The following is a 27393-nucleotide window of genomic DNA, read 5'->3' on the forward strand; positions in this document are numbered from 1 at the left end:
TAGAACAGAAAGTCCCCACACCCGCGGCCCTGGTGACTGATGAGGATGAGGTTCCACGGGGCCTCTCTGGCCGCCCAGCTCTGCCTGGGGAAGGTGGGGCCAGAGTGGATGTGTTCCCAGCGTGGTCATTCCCCTGCCTCGCCAGCAGGTCTCGGCTCCAATCAGGAGGCCTAAGCCAAGTGATAAGCAGCCAGACAACAGCCATCCCAGCTGGGGCGTGGACTTTGCTCCAGCAGCCTGTCCCAGTGAGGACAGGGACACTGTACTCGGCCACACCATGGGGCGCCCACTGCACCTCGTCCTGCTCAGTGCCTCCCTGGCTGGCCTCCTGCTGCTCGGGGAAAGTCGTAAGTGCCCCTCGCCCTTCAGACCCAAAAGCAGCGCCAGGGAGCAGGGAGGGGCGGCAGTTGGGGAAACCCTCTCATCTCTGCAGCCTGGACGGTGGGTGCCTTGAGTGCTGCCAGAGGCTGGGCTCGGATGGCTGGGCTTGGCCTTTCCAGCCAACGGCATCCTCAAGGCCAGCTGTGGCTCCCTGTGGCTGAGAGTCAGACGGGCGGATCAGAGGTCACAGAGACAAAAACACAAGGACAGAGTCAGAGAGAGAAAGGGAGAGGGAGGGAGAAACGGAGACACAGTGAGATGGGAGGCCAAGAGGCAGAGACAGAGGTAGAAAGACGGAGACAGAGAGAGAGGGAGGGGTTGGGGCAGGCAGAGACAGGACAGTTAGCCATCGGCCATCACAGGGAGGCACAGGACGAGGGGCACAGCAAAGGAGCTCCCAGGGAGGAGGAGGCTGAGCCGAGCCAGTGCCACCACTCTCGGACTGGCTCCGTCTGGGAAGGAGCTGCCTAATGCACAGCTGGACAGGTGGGGGCAGCAGGGCTGTCCAGGACCCCCGGGTCTGTCCAAAAGCAGAGGCCCAGACAGGACAGAAGCCAGGCAAGCCTGGGGACAGCGGAGGAAGAGGAGGCCCCTCTGGTGGGGACACGAGAGACAGGGAGCCTAGACTTGTTTGCATCCTGGACAAAGTGGACAGGCAGGGGCACCAAGGGGACCCAGGCCTGGGAAGGGAATGTGTGAGGGAGAGACGGAGCAGGGGGAGACCCTCATGGGGTGGAAAGGGGAGACCCCTGGGAAGGCTGAGTGGATCCTCAGTGCATCACTGACCTAAACGGCCCCTCCGCCTGCTGACTTGGAGCTCCAGTCACATCACACGGGGGTCTTCTCCATCCCACCCTCAACCCCCTGCCCTCCCCAGCCTCTGTCCCCTGAGCCACATCTTCCTGTCTCCCACGCGGAACGGGACTCCCGTCTTCATGGGGTACTGTGTGGCTCCAACTCGCCCAGCCTTCTTCCTCCTCCTCGGGCCACACTGCCCTGTGCAGGAGCCCACTGTGATGCTTGTGGTGGGATGAGATCAGCGTGGGTGGAACAAGGCCCTGGAAGGACCCATGCCATCATCATCGACAGCAAAGCTACTCTGCAAACAGACAGATGCTTCTGTGAATTGGTAGAAAATTCTGCAGCCGGAATGCTCTAGGATCCTGAGGCCCTAAGCCCGGCCCGGGGCTCTGGAAGCTGCTCTGGCTTATTGGGAATGGAAGTTGGCAGGACTCCTCTTCCTGGGAAGAAGCAGAGGGTGGGGATGAGAGGACAGGCCAGGAGCCCACCCAGACCCACAGGAGGAAACTAGGGGAGTTATGCAGAGTCCTGGTGGAGCGCCAGCTTCCCTTCCTGCCAATGGGAAATGCAGGCGCCCACCTCGAGGACCTCTGGGTCCACAGGGTATTGACACCCTTAGCTGTGTGATGCGGGCCTGGCTCATAACCATGGCCTGTGGTGTCCCCGGGGGCCGGCCTGGACCCTGGGTGGACATGGCCAGCCCCGGAGAGCCAGGGCCAGGCCATCTCCCTGCCCTACTCTGCCTCAGAGGCCTTGGCAGCTGCACTGTGGGGTGGGTGGGGCTGAACACAGGTCCCAGAAGGTCCCACTCAGGACCCTGCTGTGCACACTTTTGATTTTAATAAAATCAGAATGCACACAGCATCTGCAGTCTAGCCTTTAAACGAGCACAGCTGTCCTGGCAGTCACGGAAGTTCTTCTGGGGCGGTGGGACCTCAGCATTCCTTTGCTGGTACTGCTACAAGAAAGGACAATGGACCAAGTAGCTTAAAGCAACAGAAACATTTCTCCCACAGCTCTGGAGGCTGGAAGTTCAAAATCAAGGCGTCAGCGGGGCTGGTTCCTCCAGAGGCTGGGAGAGAGTCTGCTCTAGGCCTGTTTCCTGGCCTCGGGGTGCCAGCGGCCTTGCAGCCCGTGGCTTGTGGGAGCATTGCTCCCATCGCTGCCTCCATCATTGCATGGGGTTCTCACCATGGCTGTTTTTCTGTCTTCTTTTCTCTCAGAAGGACACCAGTCATTGGATTTAGGGCTCACCCTACTCCCATAAAATGTCTTCCTAACTAAATACATCACAAAAGTTCTATTTCCAATTTAGGTCAGGTTCTGAGGTTCTGGGAAAGACATGAATTTGGAGGGACATTATTCAGCCCTGTCCTGCCACCTGTGAGTGTTTTCTGCAATCCAACTTTTTATTTTAATAAAATCAGAATATGCAGAGCACCTGCAGTGCCAGCCTTTAAACTACTGCTGTTGTACTGGCAATCATTAAAGCTACGTGGCTTCAGTTTCAATCTTTACATTCAACAAGTTTAAACCCATTCTTCATGAGTTTGGACCTTACTGACTGAAAATTTTGCTTGCTGGTAAAACTTGCTCAAATGCAGTTGCTGACTGTGGAATTCACTGATGTTGCCAAAACAACAAACACAACCGTGTGCTCGAGGATTGCAATGCTCCCAACAGCTTCTGAAGAAACAAACCACACGACAAATGTCTACCAATCTGGATGCTCCATATCAGAGTTCTAGAGTGTTCCATTAATTTCTTGAGACAAGTATCTAAAAACCTTGTTTTAATTTCGTTTTGCCAATCCCATTTTACTCACATCAGAAAGTGCGGCCACGTGGCCGAGACCCGGCCTGCTCAGTCTGACTGAAGCGTTGATGTGACTCAGCCATAACAGATAGCAGATGCGCCCAGATTCAGTCCAGAGGGCCGAGCCAGGCACGCCATCTTTCCTTCATTCCCTCAACACATATTGGTTAAGTTCCGGCTGTGCTAGGCACGGGCATACAGCTGTGACCAAACACGTCAAGTCTTTTTCCAGCAGAGGGAAGGATGAGCCTGTCAGCATGTAATGTCAGAGAGGGGTTGGGTGCTAGAAGACAAATAGCACAGTGTAAGGGGATGAAAGAGACACGAGTGGGGGCAACGTCAGAGGGTGTGGTCAGGGAGGGTGTCTCGGAGGGCGCTGGGCCTGAGCCACTTGGGTATCTGTGGAAAGAATGTTCCAGACAGGGAGGTGACTGGTGCAAAAGTCCTGGGGTGTGAGTGTTGGGCTCAGCCAGGGTCAGCACAGAGCCCAGTGTGGCAGAGAGAGATGAATGAGGGCAGAGTTGAAGGTGGTGAGGCCTGGGAGGCCTGGCCATGGGAAGACCCTGGGCTCTGTTCTAAGACCACTAGAGGCAGATTCTGGGTGGTCCTTGACTTCCTTGCATCACCCTTTCCACCCCGTGCCTGCCACCTGTACCCTCTTCCTCACACAGTCCAGCTCAACCTTATAGGCAGTGTCCTACCCCCATGAGCTGGGGAGAGCTGAGCAGGCTTCATTCAGGGAGATGGGAAAAGGCGGGAACTGGACAAGGGCTGCAAAGGAAAGGTGACTTCTTACTGGTCAATCAGCCTGGGGATGCTCGGGGGTGGATGCCAAGGGGAACAGAGCTGTGGCCGCTATCACAGAACAGCGAGTTCCTCTAAGAGGTCAGAGGAGGCGCAAGGGATTGACCAGAGACAGTGAGGGCGTCAGGCTCCGGTTGAGTGGGGACCAATCCTTGTGGCAAGTCTGTGAACCATCACTGTGGCTCTAGGGCAGCAGAGAAAAAAGCAGGCATATGTCCATCTGGCCACAAGGAAGGAGACCAAGGGGAAGAGAGAAGGTACCAAGAGAGGTGTTCACATGGAGGTGCGTCAGAGCACCGAGGGCAAGGCAGAACGCAGTCTTCAGACCCCAACTGGAGCCCAGGAGGCCTGCAAGTCCCAGTTTGGGAAACACTAAGCCAGGCTTGGACAGCTTGTCTGAGGCTGTGGTCATCCCAACATGAGAGCCAGGGGTCCCAAGGAGATGGGCATTCCCCACCCCTCAGCTTCCTCAGTGCCTTTTGTGGAGTGGAGGTGACATGAGGCTACAGGTTGCAGGGAGCCACGTGTGGGCTGCATTTCAGAGCAAGTGTGTGGCAGTGGAGCAGACACGCAGAGTAATGGGGCAGGGTCAACAAATAATAAATCTAAGCCTAGCGTTGGTGGGATAATGTCAGTGTCACTAAAAGAAATGGGGAATTTGGAAGGTAAAGTAACTGGAGGTAGGAATGAACCCAAGATTTACTAAGCACCTTCTGTATACCAAACTCAACACTAGGAGTTTATAGAATCTTTAAAACAACTCTAAGAGTAGATATTATAATTCCCTTCTGCCAATAATAAATAATAAGTGACTAAGGTGTTTTTGAAGCTCAAGATTGCTTGATTCTGCAGTCTTGTTTTAAATTTTGGACATGGAGAGTTTGGAGTTCTGAGATGAGGGAAGGCATCTGTCATAGTGAGAGAGCTGAAAACATGGAGCTCAGGACAAAAGTCAGTGCTAGAGAGATCAGTTGGAAGAGTCATCTTTATTGTAGTGAGACATTGAATTTTTCAGTGGAAAAAAAGCACAGAAAAAGACTACAGAGGGTCAAGAAAAGAAACTGAGGCTGTCAAAATGAAAAGAGGAGGAGTGGGTGAGAGACAAAGGAGACACAGGCAGAGAGATGCGGACAGCACAGCCCACAGACACACACTCTACAAGGGACACAGACTCTCGGATCCAGGGCATTTTAACCAGCAGATCAAGACTCATTTGCCAGTCATGAAATCAACTCAGTATTTTTTTTTTTAAAGAGTAGAATCAAATAGAAAACTTTGTACTAAGTACTGTATTTTAGGAAATACTAATAAATACTATTTCTTGAAAGTTGGCATGTATGTGTGTCCTGGCACTTCATAAATTGTACTTTTATAGTGTGTAATCGAAACAGCATCACCAATCCCCACATAACAAAGAGCAGAGACCTTAAAGACGAGTGGGGCCAGGCTGAAGGGGCACAGCTTGAGCCAAAGCACAGAGCAGTGGGCTGAAAGCACCCTAGGGAGGGAGAATTCAAGGAAGGGGGCTTGGGTGGCCAGGCTGAGCCAGCGTGAGCATGTGAGGAGGCTGGTGAGCTGATTGGGTGGGATGTGTCTACTTCTCCAGAGAAGGGTGCATGAGTCTAGAGCAGGTGCCTCATGCTGTACCTCATAGAGAACTGGGGGGAGGGGGGGAAATGGGCATTTCCCTCCACAGCCCCCAAAGTGCCTGAGGAAAGTGTTGATAAAGAAGCCAAACTCTGTAAAATATTTGAAGAGATTTATTCTGAGCCAAATGTGAGGACCATGACCCATGACACAGCCTTGGAAGGTCCTGAGAACATGTGTCCAAGGTAGTTGGGTCACAGCTTGATTTTATGTATTTTAGGGGGACAGAAGTTACATACAGACACCAATCAATAAGCATAAGTTGTACACTGGTTCGTTCCAGAAAAGGGGAAGGTGGGGGCTTCCAGGTCATAGGTGGCTTCAAAGATATTCTGATTGGCAATCAGTTGAAAGAGTTATTATCTAAAGACCTGGAATAAAGGGAAAGGAGTATCTGGGTTAAGATAAGAGGTTGTGGAGACCAAGGTTCTTGTTATGTAGATGAAGACTCATAGGTGGCCACCCTTAGAGGGAATAGATGGCAACTGTTTCCTCTTCAGACCTTTAAAAGGTGCTACACACATGGCCAGGCGCCTTGGCTCATCCTGTAATCCCAGCACTTTGGGAGGCTGAGGCAGGTGGATCACTTAAGGTCAGGAGTTCAAGACCAGCCTGGCCAACATGGTGAAACTCCATCTCTACTAAAAATACAAAAATTAGCTGGGTGTGGTGGTGCTTGCCTGTAGTTTCAGCTACTCGGGAGGCTGAGACAGTAGAATCTCCTCTTGAGGCAGGACAATGGCTTGAACCTGGGAGGCAGATGTTGCAGTGAGCTGAGATTGTGCCATTGCACTCCAGCCTGGATGACAGAGCAAAACACCACCTTAAAGAGAAAAAAAAAAAAAAAAGGTGCTAGACTCTCAGCTCAGAAAAAGACCTGGAAAGGTAAGGGGGTTCTCTACAGAATGTAGATTTCCCTGAGATAGCTTTGCAGGGCCATTTCAAAATATGTCAAACAAATACAATTTGGAGTAAAATCATTTATTTTAGGGCCTGCTATATGTCATGTGATCCTATACTAGAGAAGTCAGGTTGGAAACTGGTATCTTATTGCTACAAAGAATCTGTTTGGTCAGCCTCAAGGTCTCTTAATGTGAATGCTGGTCAGCTGTGCCTGAATTCCAAAGGAAGAAATAATGAGGCGTGTGGGACCTGCTTCCCCTCATGGCCCCAACTAGTCTTTCAGGTTCCTATGGAATTCCCTTGGCAGAGAGGAGGGGTCCACTCAGTGAGTTGGGGGCTTAGAATTTTATTTTTGGTTTACAAGAGAGTGATCCGCCTTTTGTGATCTGGATATGGCAAGGGACATGGCAGTCAGGGAGCATAGGTGAGGGGGAGCCTGGGTGAAGAGGAGCCTGGGTGAGGGTGACCAGAGCTTTTAACCCTGTCCTCCCTGCCTTCCAGTGTTCATCCGCAGGGAGCAGGCCAACAACATCCTGGCGAGGGTCACGAGGGCCAATTCCTTTCTCGAAGAGATGAAGAAAGGACACCTCGAAAGAGAGTGCATGGAAGAGACCTGCTCATACGAAGAGGCCCGCGAGGTCTTTGAGGACAGCGACAAGACGGTAAGGGCTGGGGATAGCCTGGCTGTTGGTAAGGAGCTCAGGCCACAGCGCCCTCGCTGGCCCCGCTGCTCCGTCCATCCAGGGGGGCGGCCTGGAGGAAGGGGCAGCGTGCGCGAAGGCTTTCAGGGGCGGGGCCCAGCAAATCGAGGCCTCGGCGGAGTCCTGCCCACAGGGACATCAGTGCCGCCCACAGGGACATCAGTGCCGCCCCCGCGCTGACTCCTTCCCGGCGAGGACTCAGCGGGGAGGGATGCGCCCAAGTCCCTTGAAGGTCACAGGGCTTCTGCCAAAGTTAAGTTCTATTTAAAAATAAAATGTTAACCTAAAAACCAATAGTCATGGTCTCGGCCAGCGCCTCGCCGAGTTGCAGTGAGCTGAGATCGTGCCCTCCCACGCCCGCAGCCCGCGTCCTGCCTTGGCCTCCGTAGTCGCTGAGAGCCACAGCCTAGAGCGCCAGCGCGCAGGCGCACAACTGACGCCAGGCCACGAACCCAGTACTGCGCCTGCACAGCAGAAGCACTAGCACTGAGGCTGGGCCGCGAACCCGGCACTGCGCCTGCGCAGCAAAAGGACACGCACTGAGGCCAGGCCGCGGGCCCAGCACGGTGCCTGCGCAGCAGGCAGACCGGCATCCACACCGGACGACGAACCCAGCACCGCGTCTGCGCAGTAGGAGGAGAGCAATGACACCAGGCCGCGATTGCGCAGCCGCAGCAGCCCCGCGCGGAAGACGCTACCCTCCTCTCCCCCGAAGAGGCGGGGCTTCGAGCGAACCTGGAAATGGCCGAGGGGTCTCGACTTCCTCACCCCAGGCGTCAGGAAAGGTGCCTGCAGGACAGGGCTCTGAAGTGGAAGTGGGCGGTGGTGATGCCGAACTGACAAGAATGAGCTGAAGAGAAGAAAGTAGCCGAGAAGGGGGCCAAGCCGGAGCTCAGTGAGCAACAGCTAGGCCAGCCGCGGCTGGTGCCATCAGCCACACCACTAACTGTGGACCCAAATGGAAACTTTGAGGCCCCTTACAGGTCCCCCAGTGCAGGCCACCGCCGAAGGTTACTGGGGAAGACCCCTGCAGCTTCCATGTGGACATTACTCGCTTGCTTCATCCCGGAGTGCAGTCACCTGCAGCCTGGGACCACCTGACTGATGTCACCCTGGAGATCCATGCCAAAAGAGCTGGGGAAAGTTCACCTTCTAATGACCCCTGCGGACCAGGGTGAAGTTACAAGTTATGGCCAGGTCAAGGAATTATAAGTCAATAAATAAACTGCCTCAGGGAGACGTTCTCAGAGTCCAGGAAAATCTAGGAAACACCAAGAAGGGCGAGCGCAGCATCAGCCCCTGCAAAATTGCACTGCTGCCTCCTGGCTCACATGTTGCCCCATCCTTACTTTAGCCTCAAAGGCAAGGAGACCCAATATTATTTGAGTACTTGGATTTGATCCTGAGTGACTTTCTGAGAAAGCAGTGTATCATCTGCCCTAAGATCACCACATATATGACAAGGTTTTTGGATGAGTTGAGATTTCTAGACATTGAAACCCTCATGATGAACGTCATCCCGGGTAGCAGGGGCTAAGCCTTTCATCACCTGCTACAACAAGCTGGACATTAACTTGTATTTGAGAATTGCTCCAGGACTCTACCTTCAGATGCTGGTTAGTAGCATTGACTGGATTTATGAAATTGGATGCCAGTTAAGGAATAAGAGAATGTATTTGATTTGCCACCCTATATGGTCTGTGCAGACTGTCATGATCTCATTGAAATCCAAGAAAAGATTATGTCAGGGATGAAGCACATCACAGGTGGTTACAAGGTCACCCACCATCCAGATGGCTCAGAAAGCCAAACCTATGGGTTGACTTCTCCTCACCCTTCTGGAGAATCAGTGTGGTAGAAGAGCTTGAAAAAGTGCTGGGTGTGACGCTGCCAGAAACTAACCTCTTTGGAACTGAAGAAACTCAAAAAATTCTTGGTGATATCTATGTAACAAAAGCTTTTGAAAGTCTTCTACCTCAGAACATATTCAGGCGCCTTGATAAACTTGTCAAGGAGTTCCTGAAAGTGACTTACATCAGTCCCACATTTATCTGTTATCACCTGCAGATAATGAGCTCTTTGACCAAATGATCACTCTAAGAGGGTCTCACTGAGCACTTTGAGCTATTTGTCATGAAGATAGCTGAATGTTTCCATGCAGCAACAGCAGCAGCTGTTGACAAACAAGACAAGGCCAGCAAAGATGATGAGGCCACATTCATAGATGAAAGCTTCCATGCAACCCTGGAATATGGGCTTCCGCCCACAGCTGGTTGGAGCGTGACAATCAAATGTGTTACCATGTTTCTCACAGACTCCCACAACATCAAGGAAATATTTCTGACTCCTGGCATGAAACTTGAAGAAAGAGAATGTAGCAGCCACTAATACAATGGAAAGCGCAACATTGACACTTCTATCTAGAAAATTTTAATTGTCTAAGTTGTGTGACTCAGATATCTTTGCATTTCTGCAAAAGATCAAGGTCTACTCTAATTCTTAATTAAATTAAGAATTCCTTTTTATTACTTGTTAGCAAATAAATGACTTGTCTCTAACAGAAAAAATTTAGAATTTTCGGAAATATTTTCAAATACTTCTTATATATACATATATTTTTTTCCACTGGTAGAATTTTTCTTTAGTAAAAGTAAATAATGCTGATCCAAGTTTATGTTTCACTCAGCATCGTTTCTCAAACACTCTTCTTTACTTATATATAGCTACCCTATAGCTAAGCTATATTTTATTGTATGATGCATTTACTCTTCTCAGAGTTTGGCCATATAAGTTATTTCTAAATATTGCTATTAAGAAAACACATATGCATGCATTTCTTCTAGATTATCATCTAAGAGTGGCTTCTCCAGAGAGAGACGACTGAATTAAAGGTTATCAACAAGTTCCAATTCCAGATAAGATGAAGAAATCACATTCCACACTGCCTCTCCCACTGAGTGTAGCTCCAAAACATGGATAGAATGCATGTAGCAGCTATTTGAGGACCCTAAAAAGTAAATCGCAGTGTATTGCAGAATAAGACTACAATTAGATGTATGATATGATACAACTGGCTGTGAGTTTATCATTTTTTCCTCCAGTCTTCCAGACATCGCTTGACCTGAATCTAATGGACATTTATAGGATTCTCAACAATAGCAAAGTACACTTTCCTTCCACATATGGAAAATTCCTCAAGGTAGACTATATCCTGTGTCTTAAAGCATACCTCAATAAAAAGATTGAACTCACATAAAGTATGTTTTCTGACCATAATGGAATTAAACTAAAAATTACTAACAGAAAAATAACTGGAAACTTCCCTAAGTACTTGGAAATTAAGTCACACATGTATAAATAATCTGTGAGTCAAAGAGAAAATTTTAAGGGGAGTAAGAAAGTATTTTGAGCTGAACAAAAATGAATATGTAACATAAAATCTGTGGGATGCAGCTAAAAAAGCAGTGTTTCAAGGGAAATTTATAGCATTAAATGCTCATATGGGAAAAGAAAGACGGTCTCAAATTGTTTATGTAAGCTTCCACTTTAATAAACTAGAAAAAAAGAAAAAAACCAAAAGGAAATTGAAAAAGCAGAAATCAAAGAAATTTAAAACAAAAATAATAGACAAAATTAATAAGCTGATGAAACTCAAACAAGACTGACAGGAATAAAAAAAAACAAACAAAAACAAGAAAAAGGACCTATGTTGGAAATGGAAGAGAGGGGACATCACTACAGAAACTGTAGATGTTAAATGTATAATAAGAAAATACTTTGAACAACTCTGCATATATAAATTTGCATGAGATTTGAACTTGGATGAAATGAGCCTATTCTTCAATACCACAAGCCACCAAAACATACACAAGATGAAAGAGATACCTGCCAATTCAATCCTTAATTTAAAACCTTCTGAAAAAGTAATGTTCAGGTACAGATGGTTTCACTGGTAGAATTTTACCAAACATTTCAAAAAGAACACCAATTCTATACAACTCTTCCAGAACATAGAAGAGGGAACACTTCTTAGTTTGTTTTAGGCCAGCATTACCCTGATGTCAAAACCAGACAAATACTGAAAACAAAAACCACCCTACGTAACAATATCTCTCATGAATCTAGACATAAAAATCCTCAACAAAATATTAGCAAACGGTGCAGCAATATATTTTTAAAAGAGTAATAATACACCATGACCAAGTGAGTTTTTCTGGGGCACACATGACTGGCTCAATATTTTAAAATAATTATGTAATCCACCATATAAACAAAAGAGAACATCCACATAATCATGTCAATTGATGCAACAAACAAATCTGGCAAAATTTAACATCCATTTATGATTTTATAAAAAACCTATCAGCAGAATATGAATAGGAGGGAATTTTATCAACATAATAAAGTTCATCTACAAAGAGTCTACAGTTGATATTATACTTAAAGGTGAAAACTGAAGGTTTTCTCCCTGAGACTGGAACAACACAAGAATGTCCATTCCCAACACTCCTAATTCAACATTATACTGGAAGTCCTAGCTCTAAGGAAGGCCTTCAGTAAGTCAAGAAAAAGAAATAAAGTTATCACTATTTGAAGATGACATGATCATGCATATAGAAAATCCTAAAGAATGTGAAGGGGGAAAAGCTTGTTTTAGTCCCTTCTCACGCTGCTGTGAAGAACTGCCCGAGACTGGGTAATTTATAAAGGAAAAAAGGTTTAATTGACTCAGTTCTACATGTCTAAGGAGACCTCAGTAAACTTACAATCATGGCAGAAAAGGAAGCAAACGTGCTCTTCTTCACATGGCTGTAGGAGGGAGAAGAATGAGAGCCAAGCAAAAGGGGAATCCTCTTAAAAAAAAAATCAGATCTCATGAGAACATACTCCCACGAGAACAGCATGGAGGAACCACCCTCATGATTCAGTTACCTCTCACTGGGTCCCTCTCACTACACATGGGGATTATGGGAACTACAATTCAAGATGAGATTTGGGTGGGGACAAAGCCAAACCATATCAATGCTCCTAAAATTTGCAAATGAGTGTAACAAGGTCACAGAATACAAGGTCAGCACACGTGTTAATCACATTTTTATGTAATAGCAATGCACAGTTATTTGTAAGCCAAAAATTTTTAAATGCCACTTACAATTGCTTCAAAGAAAATTATATACTTATATGTAAAGCTAATAAAACATATACATGATCTTTATCCCAAAATCTACAAAATTCCAATGAAAGTATTTAAACAGACCTAAATAAATAGAGACACATACAGTGTTCATGGATTGAAAGACTCAACATATTAAGATATCAATTTTCGGCCAGGTGCGGTGGCTCATGCCTGTAATCCCAGCACTTTGGGAGACCGAGGTGGGTGGATCACCTAAGGTCGGGAGTTCGAGACCAGCCTGGCCAACATGGTGAAACCCCGTCTCTACTAAAAAAATACAAAAATTAGCTGGGCGTGGTGGTGTGCGCCTGTAATCCCAGCTACTCGGGAGGCTGAGGCAGGAGAGTCACTTGAACCTGGGAGGTGAAGGTTGCAGTGAGCCAAGATCAAGCCATTGCACTCCAGCCTGGGCAACAAGAGCGAAACTCTGTCTCCAAAAAAAAAAAAAAAAAAGAAAGAATTGTCTTTTTCAACAAATTATATTAGTCTCAGTCTGTTTGTGCTTCTATAACAAAATAGATCAGACTGGGTAAATTATAAACAGAATAAGGTTATTGCTCACAGTTATGGAGGCCGGGAAGTCCTCCAAGATCAAGAAACCAGCAGATATGGGGCCTGATGCGGGCCTGGTCTCTGCTTCCAAGACGGTGCCTCATGGCTGCATCCTCACCTGACAGAAGGCAGAAGCACAGAAGGGACAAACACTGTGTGAAGCCTCTTTTATAAGGACATTAATCCTATTCACAAGGGCAGAGCCTTCATGGCCTAATCACCTCCTAAAGATCTCACCCTTAATACTATTACATTGTCGATTAAATTTTAACTTATGTATGGGGGGCATGTTGAGACCATAGCAGTGTTGGAACAATTATATATTTATATGCAAAAAAATGAACCTGACCCAAACTTCACAATTATACAAAAATTAACACAATATAGATAATAGATCCAAACATAAAATACAAAACTATAAAACTTTTAGGAGAAAATACAACAAAATTTATGACATGGAGCTAGGCAAAAATTCTTAGACATGACACCAAAAGAATGATTAATAAAAGAAAAAAGTCATAAATTGGACTTTATCAAAATTAAAAACTTTTGCACTTCAGAAATAAACACTGTTAAGAGGATGAAAACACAAGCTACAAACTAAGAGAAAATATTTGCAAATCACATATCCAACAAAGGAATCATATTCGGAATATATAAAGAAATCTTAACAGATCAGAAGAAGAAAATAAACACCCAGTTAAACAAAAGACCTTAACAGCCAACTCGCCAAAGAGGATATATGGATAGAAAATAAACATGTGAGAAGATACTCAACATTATTAGCTATTACAGAAATGCAGATAAAAACCACAATAAGAACGACTATATACTCGTAGAGTAAAAAACACTGACACAGAACAGTGCTGGTTAAGACACGGAGAAAGCAGAACTTTGATACACTGCTCGTGGGAATGCAAAATGGCACGGCCACTTTGAAAAGGAATTCGACAGTTTCTTATAAAGTTATATAAGGTTACCACAGGACTCGGCAATCCCATTTCTGGGCATTTACCCTAGAGAAATGAAAACTTATTTCCACATAAAATCCTGTACATAGATGTCTATAGCAACTCTAGTCTTTTTTTTTTTTTTTTAATTTTTATTTTTTGAGACAGAGTCTTCCCGTTGCCCAGGCTGGGGTGCAATGGCACAATCTCGGCTCACTACAACCTCCTCCTCTCAGGTTCAAGTGATTCTCCTGCCTCAGCCTCCCAAGTAGCTGGGATTACAGGTGTGTGCCACCATGGCAGGCTAATTCTTGTACTTTTAGTAGAGATGGGGTTTCACCATGTTGGCCAGGCTGGTCTCGAACTCCTGACCTCAAGTGATCCACCCACCTCAGCCTCCCAAAGTGCTGGGATTATAGGCGTGAGGCACCATGCCTGGCCAGCAACTCTATTCTTAATTGCCAAAAGCTGGAAGTAAGATAAATGTATTTTGCTGGGTGTACCCATACAATATAATAGTTGTCAGCAACAACAAGTAAGAAAGTATTGATACAACTTGCATGAATTTCAAAGGCTTTGTATTGAATGAAAAGCTAGTTTCACAAGGTCCTATAATATACACTTTCATTTACATGACATGCTCAATAAGTTGTTATCATTGTGATAAAGAATAGATTAGTGGTGGGACAGGGTTTGCCAAGGGTTGGCAGGTGCGGGAGATGGCATGGGGTATTTGGGGGGAAGGATGGACCTGTACTGCATCCTGATGATGCTGGTGGCTACAGAAGTCTCTCCATGTGTTGAAATTCATAGAAGTGTACACCAAAACATTGGTTTTGCTGTGTGAGAATTTTAAAAGTAAAAAAGTAAGAAGATAGTGTATTTGCTTCCTAGGGCAACCATAACAAAGCACTACAAACGCCTTAAAATAACAGGGATTTATTGTCGCAGCTTTGGAGACAAGTCTGAAATTAGGGTGTCAGTAGTGTTGGTTCCTTCTGGAGGCTCTGAGAGAGTCTCTGTCCCAGGCTCTCTGCTCGCTTCCAGGAGCACCCGGCAATCATGGGCATCCTTGGGCTGCGGACGCGTCGCTCCTGTCTCTGCTTTCATCTTCGCATGGCCTTCTCTCTCTGTGCCTCTGTGTGACTTTTTCTGTCTCTTGTAAGGACGTTCTCCTTTATTTAGGGCCCACACTGACCCAGCATGATCTCATCTACAGCCTTGGCTTAGTTAACATCTGCAAAGACCTGATTTCCAATTAAGGTTCTATTCTGAGGCTGCAGGTGGACCTGAATTAGCAGGGAGGACACTATTCAACCAACTGCAGAGAGTTAAAAAACAATAAGACTGTGGACATTTTTTAGTGTAATCTAGGCTCTTGATGACCTGTTTTAAGCTAATCAGCAATGAATATTTTTCAGCTAACGTAATGACTATTGACAAGCACGTGACCCTTGTCTGAATGTTAACTCAGGCATAGCAACTAAAAACCATCCATTGACCAGCTCGGGAGTAGCAAACAGAGCAAGCCATTCTTGGTGCAACCCGTTTCTAGGTAATTAACTTGAAAATATTTTCAATATTCAACAAAGATGGTTCATTTAAGAGGACTGAAGCCACATCTTCACAGATGCAGAAGATCTGAATAGCTTTCCTCTTTAGATTGAATAGCTCTAGAACAATTCATTCGTAAAAGCGACTTCCATTGGGGAAAATATCCTATTCAGCTTGAGCCACTTAATTATGGTTGTTATTGGTATAAAATGTCTCTGTTTTCCCTAATATATTTTTAAATCTCTTTTTTCCTTTTAGAATGAATTCTGGAATAAATACAAAGGTCAGTATTTTTTCTGTTTTAACCTGCAGTGAGAGGGGTTCATTAGGATATTTGAATTTTGAAAATAGTTCCTGAATTTCCTTTCTGCTTTTGTTCTAATTTTACTCATTTAAGACTTTTTCCTTCAGGGTGTTTCCATAATAGTTATTGTAAAAGAGTTTTTAGAGTAATTTTATACTAATCCTAGTTTTGTTATTGAGTTAGAGATATATATTTAAATCAGTTCATTCTCATTTGAGGATACCAAATTCCATGATAACTTTTCTTAAATAAAAGTGTATTCGGTAAAAGCAAAAAACAGAGTCTGAAAGATTAGATTCCCGACTAAGGTAACCACCTTGATTTAATGCTTAATAGCATCTGAAGTGGCCTCAGTCATGACTACCTGGTAACAGTATTCACATTTCTCAAAATGACAACTGGGCCTATCTCTAAATGAGATTGTGTAAATCCTCCAAGAAATGGGAAGCCCCGTGTTAGTGTTTGCCTTCTCATTTTGCCCCAGGATGATTTGGAAAGAGGAACCCTAACCTCCTCTCCCGTCAAGGCCCAGCCCAGAAATGAGCATCAGGCTCTCACCTTTCCTCCATCCTTCCAGTTGGTCCCTGTGGTCACCTCTGACTGTAAACACACTGCAAAACACCGGCAAAAATCAAAAAGCTGGGCCGGTGATCCACCTAGATAAAGGTATCACGTACACATGGCCACAAAAGGGGGTGGATCAAATAAAGTCCAAAGAGGGGGAGTTGTTTACAGAGAAACCGGAAGACTCTTCCAGCTATCTGAACGGCAGGGCCAAGGTTAGCACAGCAAAACTGTTTCCATGATGCCGGAAACAGCTTGCAGACTCCAGTTTCGAAATCCTCTCTTTGCAGATGGCGACCAGTGTGAGACCAGTCCTTGCCAGAACCAGGGCAAATGTAAAGACGGCCTCGGGGAATACACCTGCACCTGTTTAGAAGGATTCGAAGGCAAAAACTGTGAATTATGTAGGTTCCTCTGCTTGGTATACCTTCAGATCAGATGCCCCTGAAGAGTGGCAGGTGGGCGGGGGAAGAAGTGAAAACGCCTAATGAAACAATCTTAAGTCATTTCTGATTTACAAAGTCTGGGCTCTATTATACTGTGCCACTATAGCAATAGAAAAAAAAGCCCCAATATGTCCCCCAAACGATTCGGTTTGGGGGCATGATGAGAGAGACACAGTCACTTCTCTGCTCCTCCGAGAGAGACTGTAGAACATTGATGAAGCGTGTGATCCATTCATGTGTAAACAAGAGTGGACTCTCTGTTTTCCTTGGGGCCAAGTGCATTGCCCTGTTATTCCCGCTCCTTATGACCCTGTGCAGTGATTCTAAATCACCTCTTATTTACATGTATGGATGCAGGTGTCAATATTTGTGAATATTTGTGATTGCCCAATTATAAAAATGTGATACATTTAATTAGTTCTACGTGGAAAAATCACTAAGTGCTTTCTCTAATGTGGTGATTAAGTTTTAAATAAAAAGTTAGGCTACTGTTAGATCAATTTCCCTAAGGAAAAAGATTTGCATTTCTTTTAAAGTACTTAATTGATCATCTTTTTTTTTTTTTTGAGACGGAGTCTCGCTCTGTGGCCCAGGCTAGAGTGCAGTGGCACGATCTCAGCTCACCGCAAGCTCCGCCTGCCAGGTTCACGCCATTCTCCTGCCTCAGCCTCCCGAGTAGCTGGGACTACAGGCGCCCGCCACCATGCCCGGCTAATTTTTTTTTTTTTTTAATTTTTTAGTGGAGACGGGGTTTCACCGTGTTAGCCAGGATGGTCTCGATCTCCTGACCTGGTGATCCGCCCGCTTCGACCTCCCAAAGTGCTGGGATTACAGGCGTGAGGCACAGCACTGGCCTAATTGATCATCTTTAGACTGTGTTCTTAGATTGGATTACTTTTGAGTTTTCCCTGATGAGAATATCAATTACGCATCATTCCATTCCAAGTCCGCAGTCGCCTCCCTGGAACACCATTTGGTAACTTATGAGGCATAACCCTGTTCAGGCTCCCAGGGCTATTATGCACATTTTCTAAAATTTCAGGCATGTTGATCTTTGCACTGTGATTACTTTTTCATCAAAACCCACACAGAGGGATGTGGAGTGACCGTAATGTGAGTGCTGCTGGGGCAGGGGGTACCGGCCATCCCGGAGGTGTGAGGGGCAGGTACCTGGAGCCTGGCTTCTGGCTACACCGGGCACTGCACCACGAGCTCCCCATGACCCGTGAGGTTGCCCTTCAAGGCAAGTGTACCTGTCGCCTGGCTCTGGCCCTTTGCTCAACCCAATGGCCGCTTTGTGGCTGACAGGCAAGTGGATGTAGCTGGCACCCTTGGGCCAGCCCAGCCTCCATTTCTCTAGCTGTCCCCAGAGCCAACGTGCCTCTCCTTTGCAGTCACACGGAAGCTCTGCAGCCTGGACAACGGGGACTGTGACCAGTTCTGCCACGAGGAACAGAACTCTGTGGTGTGCTCCTGCGCCCGCGGGTACACCCTGGCTGACAACGGCAAGGCCTGCATTCCCACAGGTAGGAGGCACGTTGGGCCACAGCCGCCAGCTGCCGCTGGGCCGGGCCAGGGAGGTCAAGCCCATGCCGGGGGGGCGGGGACACAGGCATGTTCTGGGCGGGCCTGGCAGGTAACAGTGACACCAAGAGGACAGGACTGAGCCCTGGGCTCTGGGCCCAGGTGGTTCAAACATGAAGACCATGAGGTTTGGAAACAGACCCATTATTTCTGTAAGCCAGATCTGCTGTTTAACCTCAGCTTCCCCATCTGACAAATGGGACCAACACTATTGCCTGACTGCTTGGGTGATCCCTGGAGCACTTTGCACAATGCCTGGCCCACCGCAGGCCCTCAGTCTGCGTTTGGACTGTGGGGGGATCCAGTGCAAGGGCTCAAAGCACCAGGGCAGGCAAAGGGCAGAGCTGGCCCGAGGAACTGGAGCTAAGGTGCGGGGCTGGGATGGGAGTCAGAGGACGCTCAGGCTCTGAGCTCCTTTTACCAGGACCAGTGTGCATTGAACGTAGTTTTTCTTTTCCTTGATGAATGTGGACAACAGGCGGCCAGAGGGCAGTGAGCACAGGACAGGCAGGGGACTGGGCAGGGTGGGGACGAGCCTCCCTGTCCTGACCCCGTGGGCATTGCCTACGCTGGGCTTGCCTGGCTGCCGGCACTTCCACACGGCCAGCACAGGTGAGGCCCTCGAAGGCGGGGCCTAGGCATCACAGCTGCACCTTGCACAGCGACCCCACTCCCACTCATAGCTGGCCCGACCCGCAGCGTTGGCCTCACCCAGGGGCATATTCGAAGGGCAGAGTTCCAGGCCCGCCTTTTCAAGAGCCTGGTGACCCAGCTCACCTTCCGGCTTCACGTGCGGCTCAGCCCCCAGACCGTGTTCTGCCCCCGGCTACCATGACTGTCCCCTCCAGACACAGGTTACTCCCGAGTGTTCTGTCACTCTTCCTTTCATATCCTTCTTACCGAAAACAATTTACTTCCAAAGATGAGTGATCAAGAAAAGACCAGGTTCCATATGCATCCTTCAAGCGCTGCTTCAATTATGTGCCTGAAACATCTCAGCAAGTGAAAGACACTGTGGCTGACCTTGCTACTGGCAATGACATTCAAGCTTAAGCTGGTTAAAAAATATTTTAACTGAAGTCATTTCTTGACATACACACGAATATTTTTTAATTCTAGAAACAATCACAAATCCATTTAAAACCAAGTGTGGGCCGGGTGCAGTAGCTCATGCCTGTAATCCCAGCATTTTGGGAGGCCAAGGCGGGCGGATCATGAGGTCAGGAGATGGAGACCATCCTGGCTAACACAGTGAAACCCCGTCTCTAGTAAAAATACAAAAAAAAAAAAAAAATTAGCTGGGCATGGTGGTGCACGCCTGTAGTCCCAGCTGCTCAGGAGGCTGAGGCAAGAGAATGGCGTGAACCTGGGAGGTGGAGCTTGCACTGAGCACTGAGCCGAGATTGCGCCACTGCGCTCCAGTCTGGGCAACAGAGTGAGACTCTGTCTCAAAAAAAAAAAAAAAAAAAAAAAAATCAAAAGGCAAATGTGATGTGTGAAAATAAAATTACATAATCTACTTCGTAGTGCAAAAAGTTCAGGCTGGGCAAGGTGGCTCACGCCTGTAATCCCAGCACTTTGGGAAGCCAAGGTGGGTGGATCACCTGAGGTCAGGAGTTCAAGACCGGCCTGGCCAACATGGTGAAACCCTGTCTCTATAAAAAAAAAAATACAAAAACTTAGCTGGGCATGGTGGCGCACGCCTGTAATCCCAGCTACTCGGGAGGCTGAGGCAGGAGAATCGCCTGAACCCAGGAGGTGGAGGTTGCAATGAGCCAAGATCATGCCATTGCACTCCAGCCTGGGAGACGAGAGAAACTCCATCTCAAAAAAAAAAAAAAAGTTCAGTTCCAAATAATGGATGAACTCAGAACTTGGAAGGGTGGTGACTGCACACATGGACAGAGCTGAGGCACAGCGGGGTGAAGGCCCCTGTGGCTGGCAAATTCACCGGAGCCTCCTCAGACTGTGCAGGAGCACAGCAAGTAAACAGCTAAGCTGTGCCCATCTGACCCCAGACACGTGTGGCCACAGAGAAGCCCCTTGCCATCCATTTCCCCCCTCCTCTCCTCTCCTGCTCCCCCACACCCCTGCCTTCCTCCACCATGTTTCAGCCATTCTCTTGGCCTTGGTGCCCTAATTGGCCGTTATACAAAAGGAAGCTTCCTAACATCTCAGCGTGGCCTCTCTGGGAGCTGTGCTATTCCAGACGCTCTCCTGTGCCTCCAGTTGTTTGCGTGCGCTATTCCTTCTGCCTGAAAACTTTTTTTTCTTCAATGTTTCATTAGGAAAAGTTTTCCAACACACAGCACACTGGAAAGAATTTTGCAGGGAGCCGCACACGCCCAGCACTTGGGTTCTCCTGTTGGCATCCTCCGGCCAGATGCATTCATCCCATTTCGCCCGGCCCGTTTGTCTCTGTCCATCCGTCAAGCTTTCTTGACTTCTTGGTGCCTTTTCAGGCAAACCGCAGACGCCAACACTCCCCTCGCTGCCTGGGTTGCTGCCTGGCGTCCAGTGTTCACAGGCGGTCACCTGAGGGGAGGCCAACGCTGGGACAGCTGTGCTCACCTGCAGATCCGACCCCTGCCGACGACGTGGGGCCTCGCCCCGCAAGCCCGCTGCCCCTCCGGCTGCCCCTGCGCTCTGCCTCCCGGCTCTCTGACTCCTCTCCCGCAGGGTAAGCTGTGCAGGCTACGGGGAGCCTCTCTCTGTGCTGAAGGCCCCGGCCATCCTCTTTCTTTCAGGGCCCTACCCCTGTGGGAAACAGACCCTGGAACGCAGGAAGAGGTCAGTGGCCCAGGCCACCAGCAGCAGCGGGGAGGCCCCTGACAGCATCACATGGAAGCCGTATGACGCAGCCGACCTGGACCCCACCGAGAATCCCTTCGACCTGCTTGACTTCAACCAGACGCAGCCTGAGAGGGGCGACAACAACCTCACCAGGATCGTGGGAGGCCAGGAATGCAAGGACGGGGAGTGTCCCTGGCAGGTAACAGTAGGATGTCCCCTCGGGCCTGCTGGAGAGACCACCTGTCCCGCTGTGCACCTCGGGGAGGCCAGCCTGACACTTGGAATAGCAATCCGGGAAGGAACTGTTCCGAACTAGGACAGAGGGGCTCCGCCACCCAAGCCTGCCTGCCTGTCCCGTCCCTCCGGGCAGCCAAGGAGGCTGTGAGCTCCACAGGGAAGTGGCCGGGGCTGAGGGAGAGGCTGGGCCCAGGCAACGCCCCCCTCAGCCCCTTCCCACTGGGCATTTCCATGGCTGCCCGTGGCATGCCCAGGACGATGCTGTCCTGTGAAACAGAAGAGAGGGAGAAGGCGCAGCCACACGCTCAAGTGTCCTCAAACCTCCCCTACACCAGGAGACAGGGCTAAAGCCAGGGAGCCACCCACGCTGCAGGGGCATCAGCGGGCAGGAGGACGGTGCCGGGTGGGCAAGGCCTCCATCTGCTCTTCTGTTTGATGGGAGGCAGAAAGAGTTGGTGTCCTCGCTTCATTTCTAATTTTGGAATTTTTTTACCCAAACACCTAAATCCTATGGAGGTAGATAGTACCTTAGAGAAAAACACATCTACTTATTTTCAAAGGTAAAAAAGAAAATCACTCTTTGAGGTTTTTTTGTTAAGAGACAGTACCTTGCTCTGTTGCCCAGGCTGGAGTGCAGTGTCGCGATCTCGGCTCACTGCAACCTCCACCTCCTGGGTTCAAGCGATTCTCATGCTTCAGACTCCCAAGTAGCTGGAATTACGGGCGCCCGCTACCTACACCTGGCTAATTTTTTTTTTTTTTTTTTTTTTTTGAGACGGAGTCTCGCTCTGTCGCCCAGGCTGGAGTGCAGTGGCGCGATCTCGGCTCACTGCAACCTCCACCTCCCAGGTTCATGTCATTCTCCTGCTTCAGCCTCCCGAGTAGCTGGGACTACAGGCACCTGCCACCACGCCCAGCTAATTTTTTTTGTATTTTTAGTAGAGATGGGGTTTCACCGTGTTAGCCAGGATGGTCTCCATCTCCTGACCTGGTGATCTGCCCACCTCAGCCTCCCAAAGTGCTGGGATTACAGGCGTGAGCCACTGTGCCCGGCCATGCCTGGCTAATTTTTTTATTTTTAATAGAGACAGGAATTTCACCATGTTGGCCAGGCTGGTCTCAAACTCCAGGCCTCATGTGATCCACCCTCCTCAGCCACCCAAAGTGCTGGAGTTACAGGTATGAGCCACTATACCAGGTCCTAATCTTTGATTGTTGATTTGGACTAATGCTGCCAGATTAAACAAATAAAAGCACAATACTTTCAATTAAATTTCAATTTCACATAAACTAGAAATACATTAAACAAATAAAAACACAATACTTTCAATTAAATGTCAATTTCACATAAACTAGAAATACTTTCAGTGTAAGTATGTTCCAAGTATCGCATGAAGCATACATATGCGAAAAATTATTTGCTGTTTATCTGATTCAAGTCAAACTAGGTGTATTAGTTTTCACACTGCTGATACATACATACCCGAGACTGGGTAATTTATAAAGAAAAAGAGGTTGAATGAACTCACAGTTCCACATGGCTGGGGAGGCCTCACCATCACGGTGGAAGGCGCAAGGCACGTCTTACATGGCAGCAGCAAGACAGAGAATGAGAGAACAAGCAAAAGGGGTTTCCCCTTAGAAAACCATCAGCTCTTGTGAGACTTATTCACTTCCATCAGAACAGCATGGGGAAACCACCCTCACGATTCAGTTACCTCCCACCAGGTCCCTCCCACAACACATGGGAAATATGGGAGCTACAGTTTGAGATGAGATTTGGGTGGGGACACAGCCAAACCTTGTTGCTGGGCATCCTGTATTTTCTCTGGCAATCCTCACTTGGACTTGAATTTTCAGCGCCCAAAACCAGAATGTCCTCTCCTACAAGCAAGAATCTCAGAGCTGCCAGCGCCCCCATGAATTCCCCCAGGTCTTCCCCTACCCCAGACCGTGTGGCGGGTGAGCCTCTGTCTAACTATAAAGAGCCAAGCGAGAGAGGGATGCACTGAGGTGGCTCTGCAATGCATGTTTGTTGAGGGCCTTCTGTGTGTCAGGCACTGAGCCGGGTGCTGTGTAGGTGGGATATGAAACCGTGAAGCCTCTCTGTGACCAATACACAGAAATCTCAACCTAGGTAGGGAGCTGAGACCGAAATCCTCCCAGTCCCAGGCACTGTGTGGTTGGGGCAAGAACCTCGATGCAGGAGACCCCACGGAGGATGAGCAGGAAAAGCTTCTTGTGGGGCTGAGGAGCTGGACCTGGAGCTGCAGGCGGGGTTTTGGAGGGGGTCCTGGGCTGGGGGACCAGGGCGGGGCGCCCTGGAGGGCTCACTGGAGGGGCCCTCGCCCAGTCTATTGAGGTTTGCGATTCTTGTTTCCTGGTTCGAGTCTTGGCAAGTGGCCTCATCTGCATCTTTAGGAAGAACGGTTGGTGTTCATGTCTTAGAAAGCCTGACTTTCCCTCATGTAAGCTGGATGATGAGTTGACAAATTATGCAAAAAAGAGGCAAAAACATGACCCCTTTTCTAGCCATGAATGTTTTAAGAAATGTTTTAAGACTCAGTATTGTCAGTAGTTTCATTGGTCTGTACATGTGCCCAGCCACTATCACAGGACGGGAAACTCCCCAGAGAAAAGAAAACCAAAATATGCCCGGGCTCCAAACTTGCAAGTCCAGCTCCCTAGGGACAGCATGTGGCACCCCTGTCAGTGCTTGCTCCCCTGGGACCGTGTTCCAAGTCCTGGCAGGTAGGAGACCCTTCACAGGAGCTGCCACAGGGACCCCCAGGAAGTCACCTGGGGTGGAGGTGTCCGTGCACCATGGGGGACAGGCTCACACTGCTGAACCGTCGGGACACCAGGCAGGCACACCGGTTGTGGCAGATGTTTCTGCACAGACTGGCGTCTCCTGGTCCCAGGTAGAAATCCTGCCACAGAGACAGGAAAGGCTGCTCCCACAGGGAGCATCTTTTCCAAAGCATGGACAGATGTGTCGTGTGCATGAGACTTTAGAGAGCTCTGTGATGGAGTTGGTAGAAAGAAGAGATGACTCCCTATATCAGTGAGTGTGTGGCACAGGCAGAGAAAAGAGACAGACAAGGAACTGTCCTTGGGTGGATGGCAGGAGACCGAAGAGGACAGCTTGGCATGGGGAGGGCCGGGCAGTGCCACCTGAAGAGCTGGCTTCTCAGTCAGGCAACACCTGTCCACCTGGCCAGCCACACTGAGCCTGTCACGTCTGTCACAGGCCCTGCTCATCAATGAGGAAAACGAGGGGTTCTGTGGTGGAACCATTCTGAGTGAGTTCTACATCCTAACGGCAGCCCACTGTCTCTACCAAGCCAAGAGATTCAAGGTGAGGGTAGGTAAGTGACCAACAGCCCCCAGGGCCGTGGTGGGGGGCACTGTCACTGTCTGCTTTTCAGAAACCACTAAAGCTGATGGAATTTGTTGGGAACACTGGTTGAAATCCTGAAATCCTATTTGTAGGGGTTAGGGGCATTTCACAGAGGAAGAAGATGAGGAAGCAGAGGAAGGGGAAGAGTGGGGAGGAGGACGGGGAGGGGAGGGGAACCAGCCCAGCCCTTCTCCCACTGGGTGTCCAGGTCTCGGGTCTCCGAGTCTCTGGGTCCTGGGTCTCTGGGTCTGCATGTCCAGCTAATGTTCTGTGTCTCAGTGTCTTTTACTGGGAGCCTTCCAGACCTCCCTTGCTCTTTAACATACTCTGAACACCAAGCACCTCTGTCTCTTCTATTTTTATTTGTGGGATTGTTTCATTAACATCTGTCTTTGTCCACTAGACCCTAGAGCTGCTCAGTACAAACCCAACACAAGCTACAAATGCAAGCAATATATGTAAACTGATATTTTTCTAACATTAAATGTTCTATTATACATTTTAAAATATAAAAAAACAGGCTGGGTGTGGTGGCTCATGCCTGTAATCTCAGCACTTTGGGAGGCTGAGGCGGGCAGATCACCTGAGGTCAGGAGTTCGAGATCAGCCTGGCCAGCATGGCGAAACCCCATCTCTACTAAAAAATACAAAAATTAGCCGGGCATGGTGGCACAGGTCTGTAATCCCAGCTACTTGGGAAGCTGAGGCAGGAGAACCACTTGAACCCGGGAGGCGGAGGTTGCAGTGAGCTGAGATTGTGCCATTGCACTCCAGCCCAGGCGACAGAGGAAAACTCTGTCTCAAAAAAAAAAAAAAATATATATATATATACACACACACACACACACAGATTTCCATAATATATCTTATTTAACTCAACATATTGAAAATATTACTTTTTCCATGTGTAATCATGTTAAAGGTGTAATAACACATTCCGCACATTTTCTTTCATGCTAAGTCTCTATTTTACATTCATGGCACAACTATTTTACACTCTCAGCCGGCGGCCACACCGCACAATCTGGGTCTGGGATGCCAAAAGCCTTCGGCCCTGGGACGCCTCGTTGGTGCCCACGACTGGCACAGACGATGCACCCGCCGAAGGACACAGGAGTGGCGGCCGTCTAAAGAACCAAACGTGTGAGACAGGACCAGTGGTTCCCTGGGTAGCAAGGCTGACAGGCACTTTTATTTGCTGCTTTGCACTTCCCTCTATTTTTCAAATTTTCAAAAGTGATCACGTGCCATTTTTAATTTAAAAATATATATATAACTTCCTTAAAAAGCAACGGATGTGCGAGAGCATGTCCCCGGCTGAGCTGAGCACAGTCCCACCCGTCTGTCCCAGGGGACCGGAACACGGAGCAGGAGGAGGGCGGTGAGGCGGTGCACGAGGTGGAGGTGGTCATCAAGCACAACCGGTTCACAAAGGAGACCTATGACTTCGACATCGCCGTGCTCCGGCTCAAGACCCCCATCACCTTCCGCATGAACGTGGCGCCCGCCTGCCTCCCCGAGCGTGACTGGGCCGAGTCCACGCTGATGACGCAGAAGACGGGGATTGTGAGCGGCTTCGGGCGCACCCACGAGAAGGGCCGGCAGTCCACCAGGCTCAAGATGCTGGAGGTGCCCTACGTGGACCGCAACAGCTGCAAGCTGTCCAGCAGCTTCATCATCACCCAGAACATGTTCTGTGCCGGCTACGACACCAAGCAGGAGGATGCCTGCCAGGGGGACAGCGGGGGCCCGCACGTCACCCGCTTCAAGGACACCTACTTCGTGACAGGCATCGTCAGCTGGGGAGAGGGCTGTGCCCGTAAGGGGAAGTACGGGATCTACACCAAGGTCACCGCCTTCCTCAAGTGGATTGACAGGTCCATGAAAACCAGGGGCTTGCCCAAGGCCAAGAGCCATGCCCCGGAGGTCATAACGTCCTCGCCATTAAAGTGAGATCCCACTCAAGGCCTGGTTTGTCTCTCGATTGCCACCTTGCCCTGGCTTCTCCCGCCCTGTTGAGATGGGAAGGTGAAGTGTCTGTCTGGAACACCAGCTTCCGCCCTTCCCAGCTAGGCTGGGGATTCCTCCAGGGAATATTCTAGTCTGTGGGGGCAGGATGGAGGCTCCAGGGATGATACTGTGCCATGACTGCCATGGGCATTCCTTTCCCCAGATACCTTCCTGCGTCTGGGCCACGCCCAGAGGCAGATGGGAGCCTGTGCAGGCCCCGTGGCGTCGGGAGGGGCCCACACGTTGACGCAGCCTCCCCAAGGCCCCCCACTTGGCCTGGTCTCTCTTGTTCCTCTTGGGAATTGGACACCTCCCCGGTGACTGCCTATGACCCGCAGACTCCCTGGGAGGGAAACGTCCAGAAAGCTTCTCATTGGGGCGGACGTTTTACATTAACTTAAACAACCAGGTGCTCTTCAACTGCACGGTGCCAGGCCCCACCCCAGCTCAGGCTTGTGTGGTGGGGGCCACAGGCATCCCCCGGGCAGGTGACCTGCTCACCAGGCAGCGACCTGACCTGGCACAGTTGGCCCCCACCGTGGCCACCCTTAGAACCCCCTGGGGGCTTTAGCATGCCTGCATCCAGGCCACAGCCTGGCCACTGAAATCAGTCTCTGGAGTGAAGCTGGCCAGGAGCTTCTGGAAGCTTCTGGAGCTCCTCAGGTGCTGAGTGGTGGTGGCGTGGCAGGAGGGGCTTCGGGGGGCTCCTCCTCTTCTCGGGTCCAGATGTTTAGTCCTTGCCCTGCTGCAATCTGGCACTGTCCCTAGGCC

The 27393-nt window shown here is 49.0% G+C and overlaps 1 protein-coding gene across 2 annotated transcripts; it reads left to right on the top strand.

Annotated features, from left to right (window-relative positions):
* Positions 1-14: 14 nt before the first annotated feature.
* Positions 15-26577, top strand: F10 (coagulation factor X). Of its 2 annotated transcripts, none has more exons than XM_003832102.4 (8): positions 15-347; positions 6853-7013; positions 15543-15567; positions 16443-16556; positions 17993-18124; positions 20930-21174; positions 24463-24580; positions 25964-26577. In XM_003832102.4, the coding sequence occupies exons 1-8, from the start codon at positions 278-280 to the stop codon at positions 26563-26565; spliced, it is 1467 nt and encodes a 488-aa protein (XP_003832150.1). In that variant the 5' UTR covers positions 15-277; the 3' UTR covers positions 26566-26577. The 2 variants fall into 2 exon arrangements, with proteins under 2 accessions (XP_003832150.1, XP_014202955.1); XM_014347469.5 differs by having other exon boundaries at positions 54-347; positions 24463-24570.
* The last annotated feature ends 816 nt before the right edge of the window (positions 26578-27393 follow it).

The sequence above is a fragment of the Pan paniscus genome, chromosome 14 (assembly GCF_029289425.2).
Source record: "Pan paniscus chromosome 14, NHGRI_mPanPan1-v2.0_pri, whole genome shotgun sequence".
NCBI classification, from domain to species: Eukaryota; Metazoa; Chordata; class Mammalia; order Primates; family Hominidae; genus Pan; species Pan paniscus.

Excerpts from the sequence above, each read along its gene's own strand:
- F10 (XM_003832102.4), top strand. The coding sequence starts at position 278 with ATGGGGCGCCCACTGCACCTCGTCCTGCTCAGTGCCTCCCTGGCTGGC. Across the intron at positions 21,175-24,462 it reads ACGGGGAGTGTCCCTGGCAG|GCCCTGCTCATCAATGAGGA; the intron begins GTAACAGTAGGA and ends CGTCTGTCACAG. Across the intron at positions 24,581-25,963 it reads GAGATTCAAGGTGAGGGTAG|GGGACCGGAACACGGAGCAG; the intron begins GTAAGTGACCAA and ends CGTCTGTCCCAG.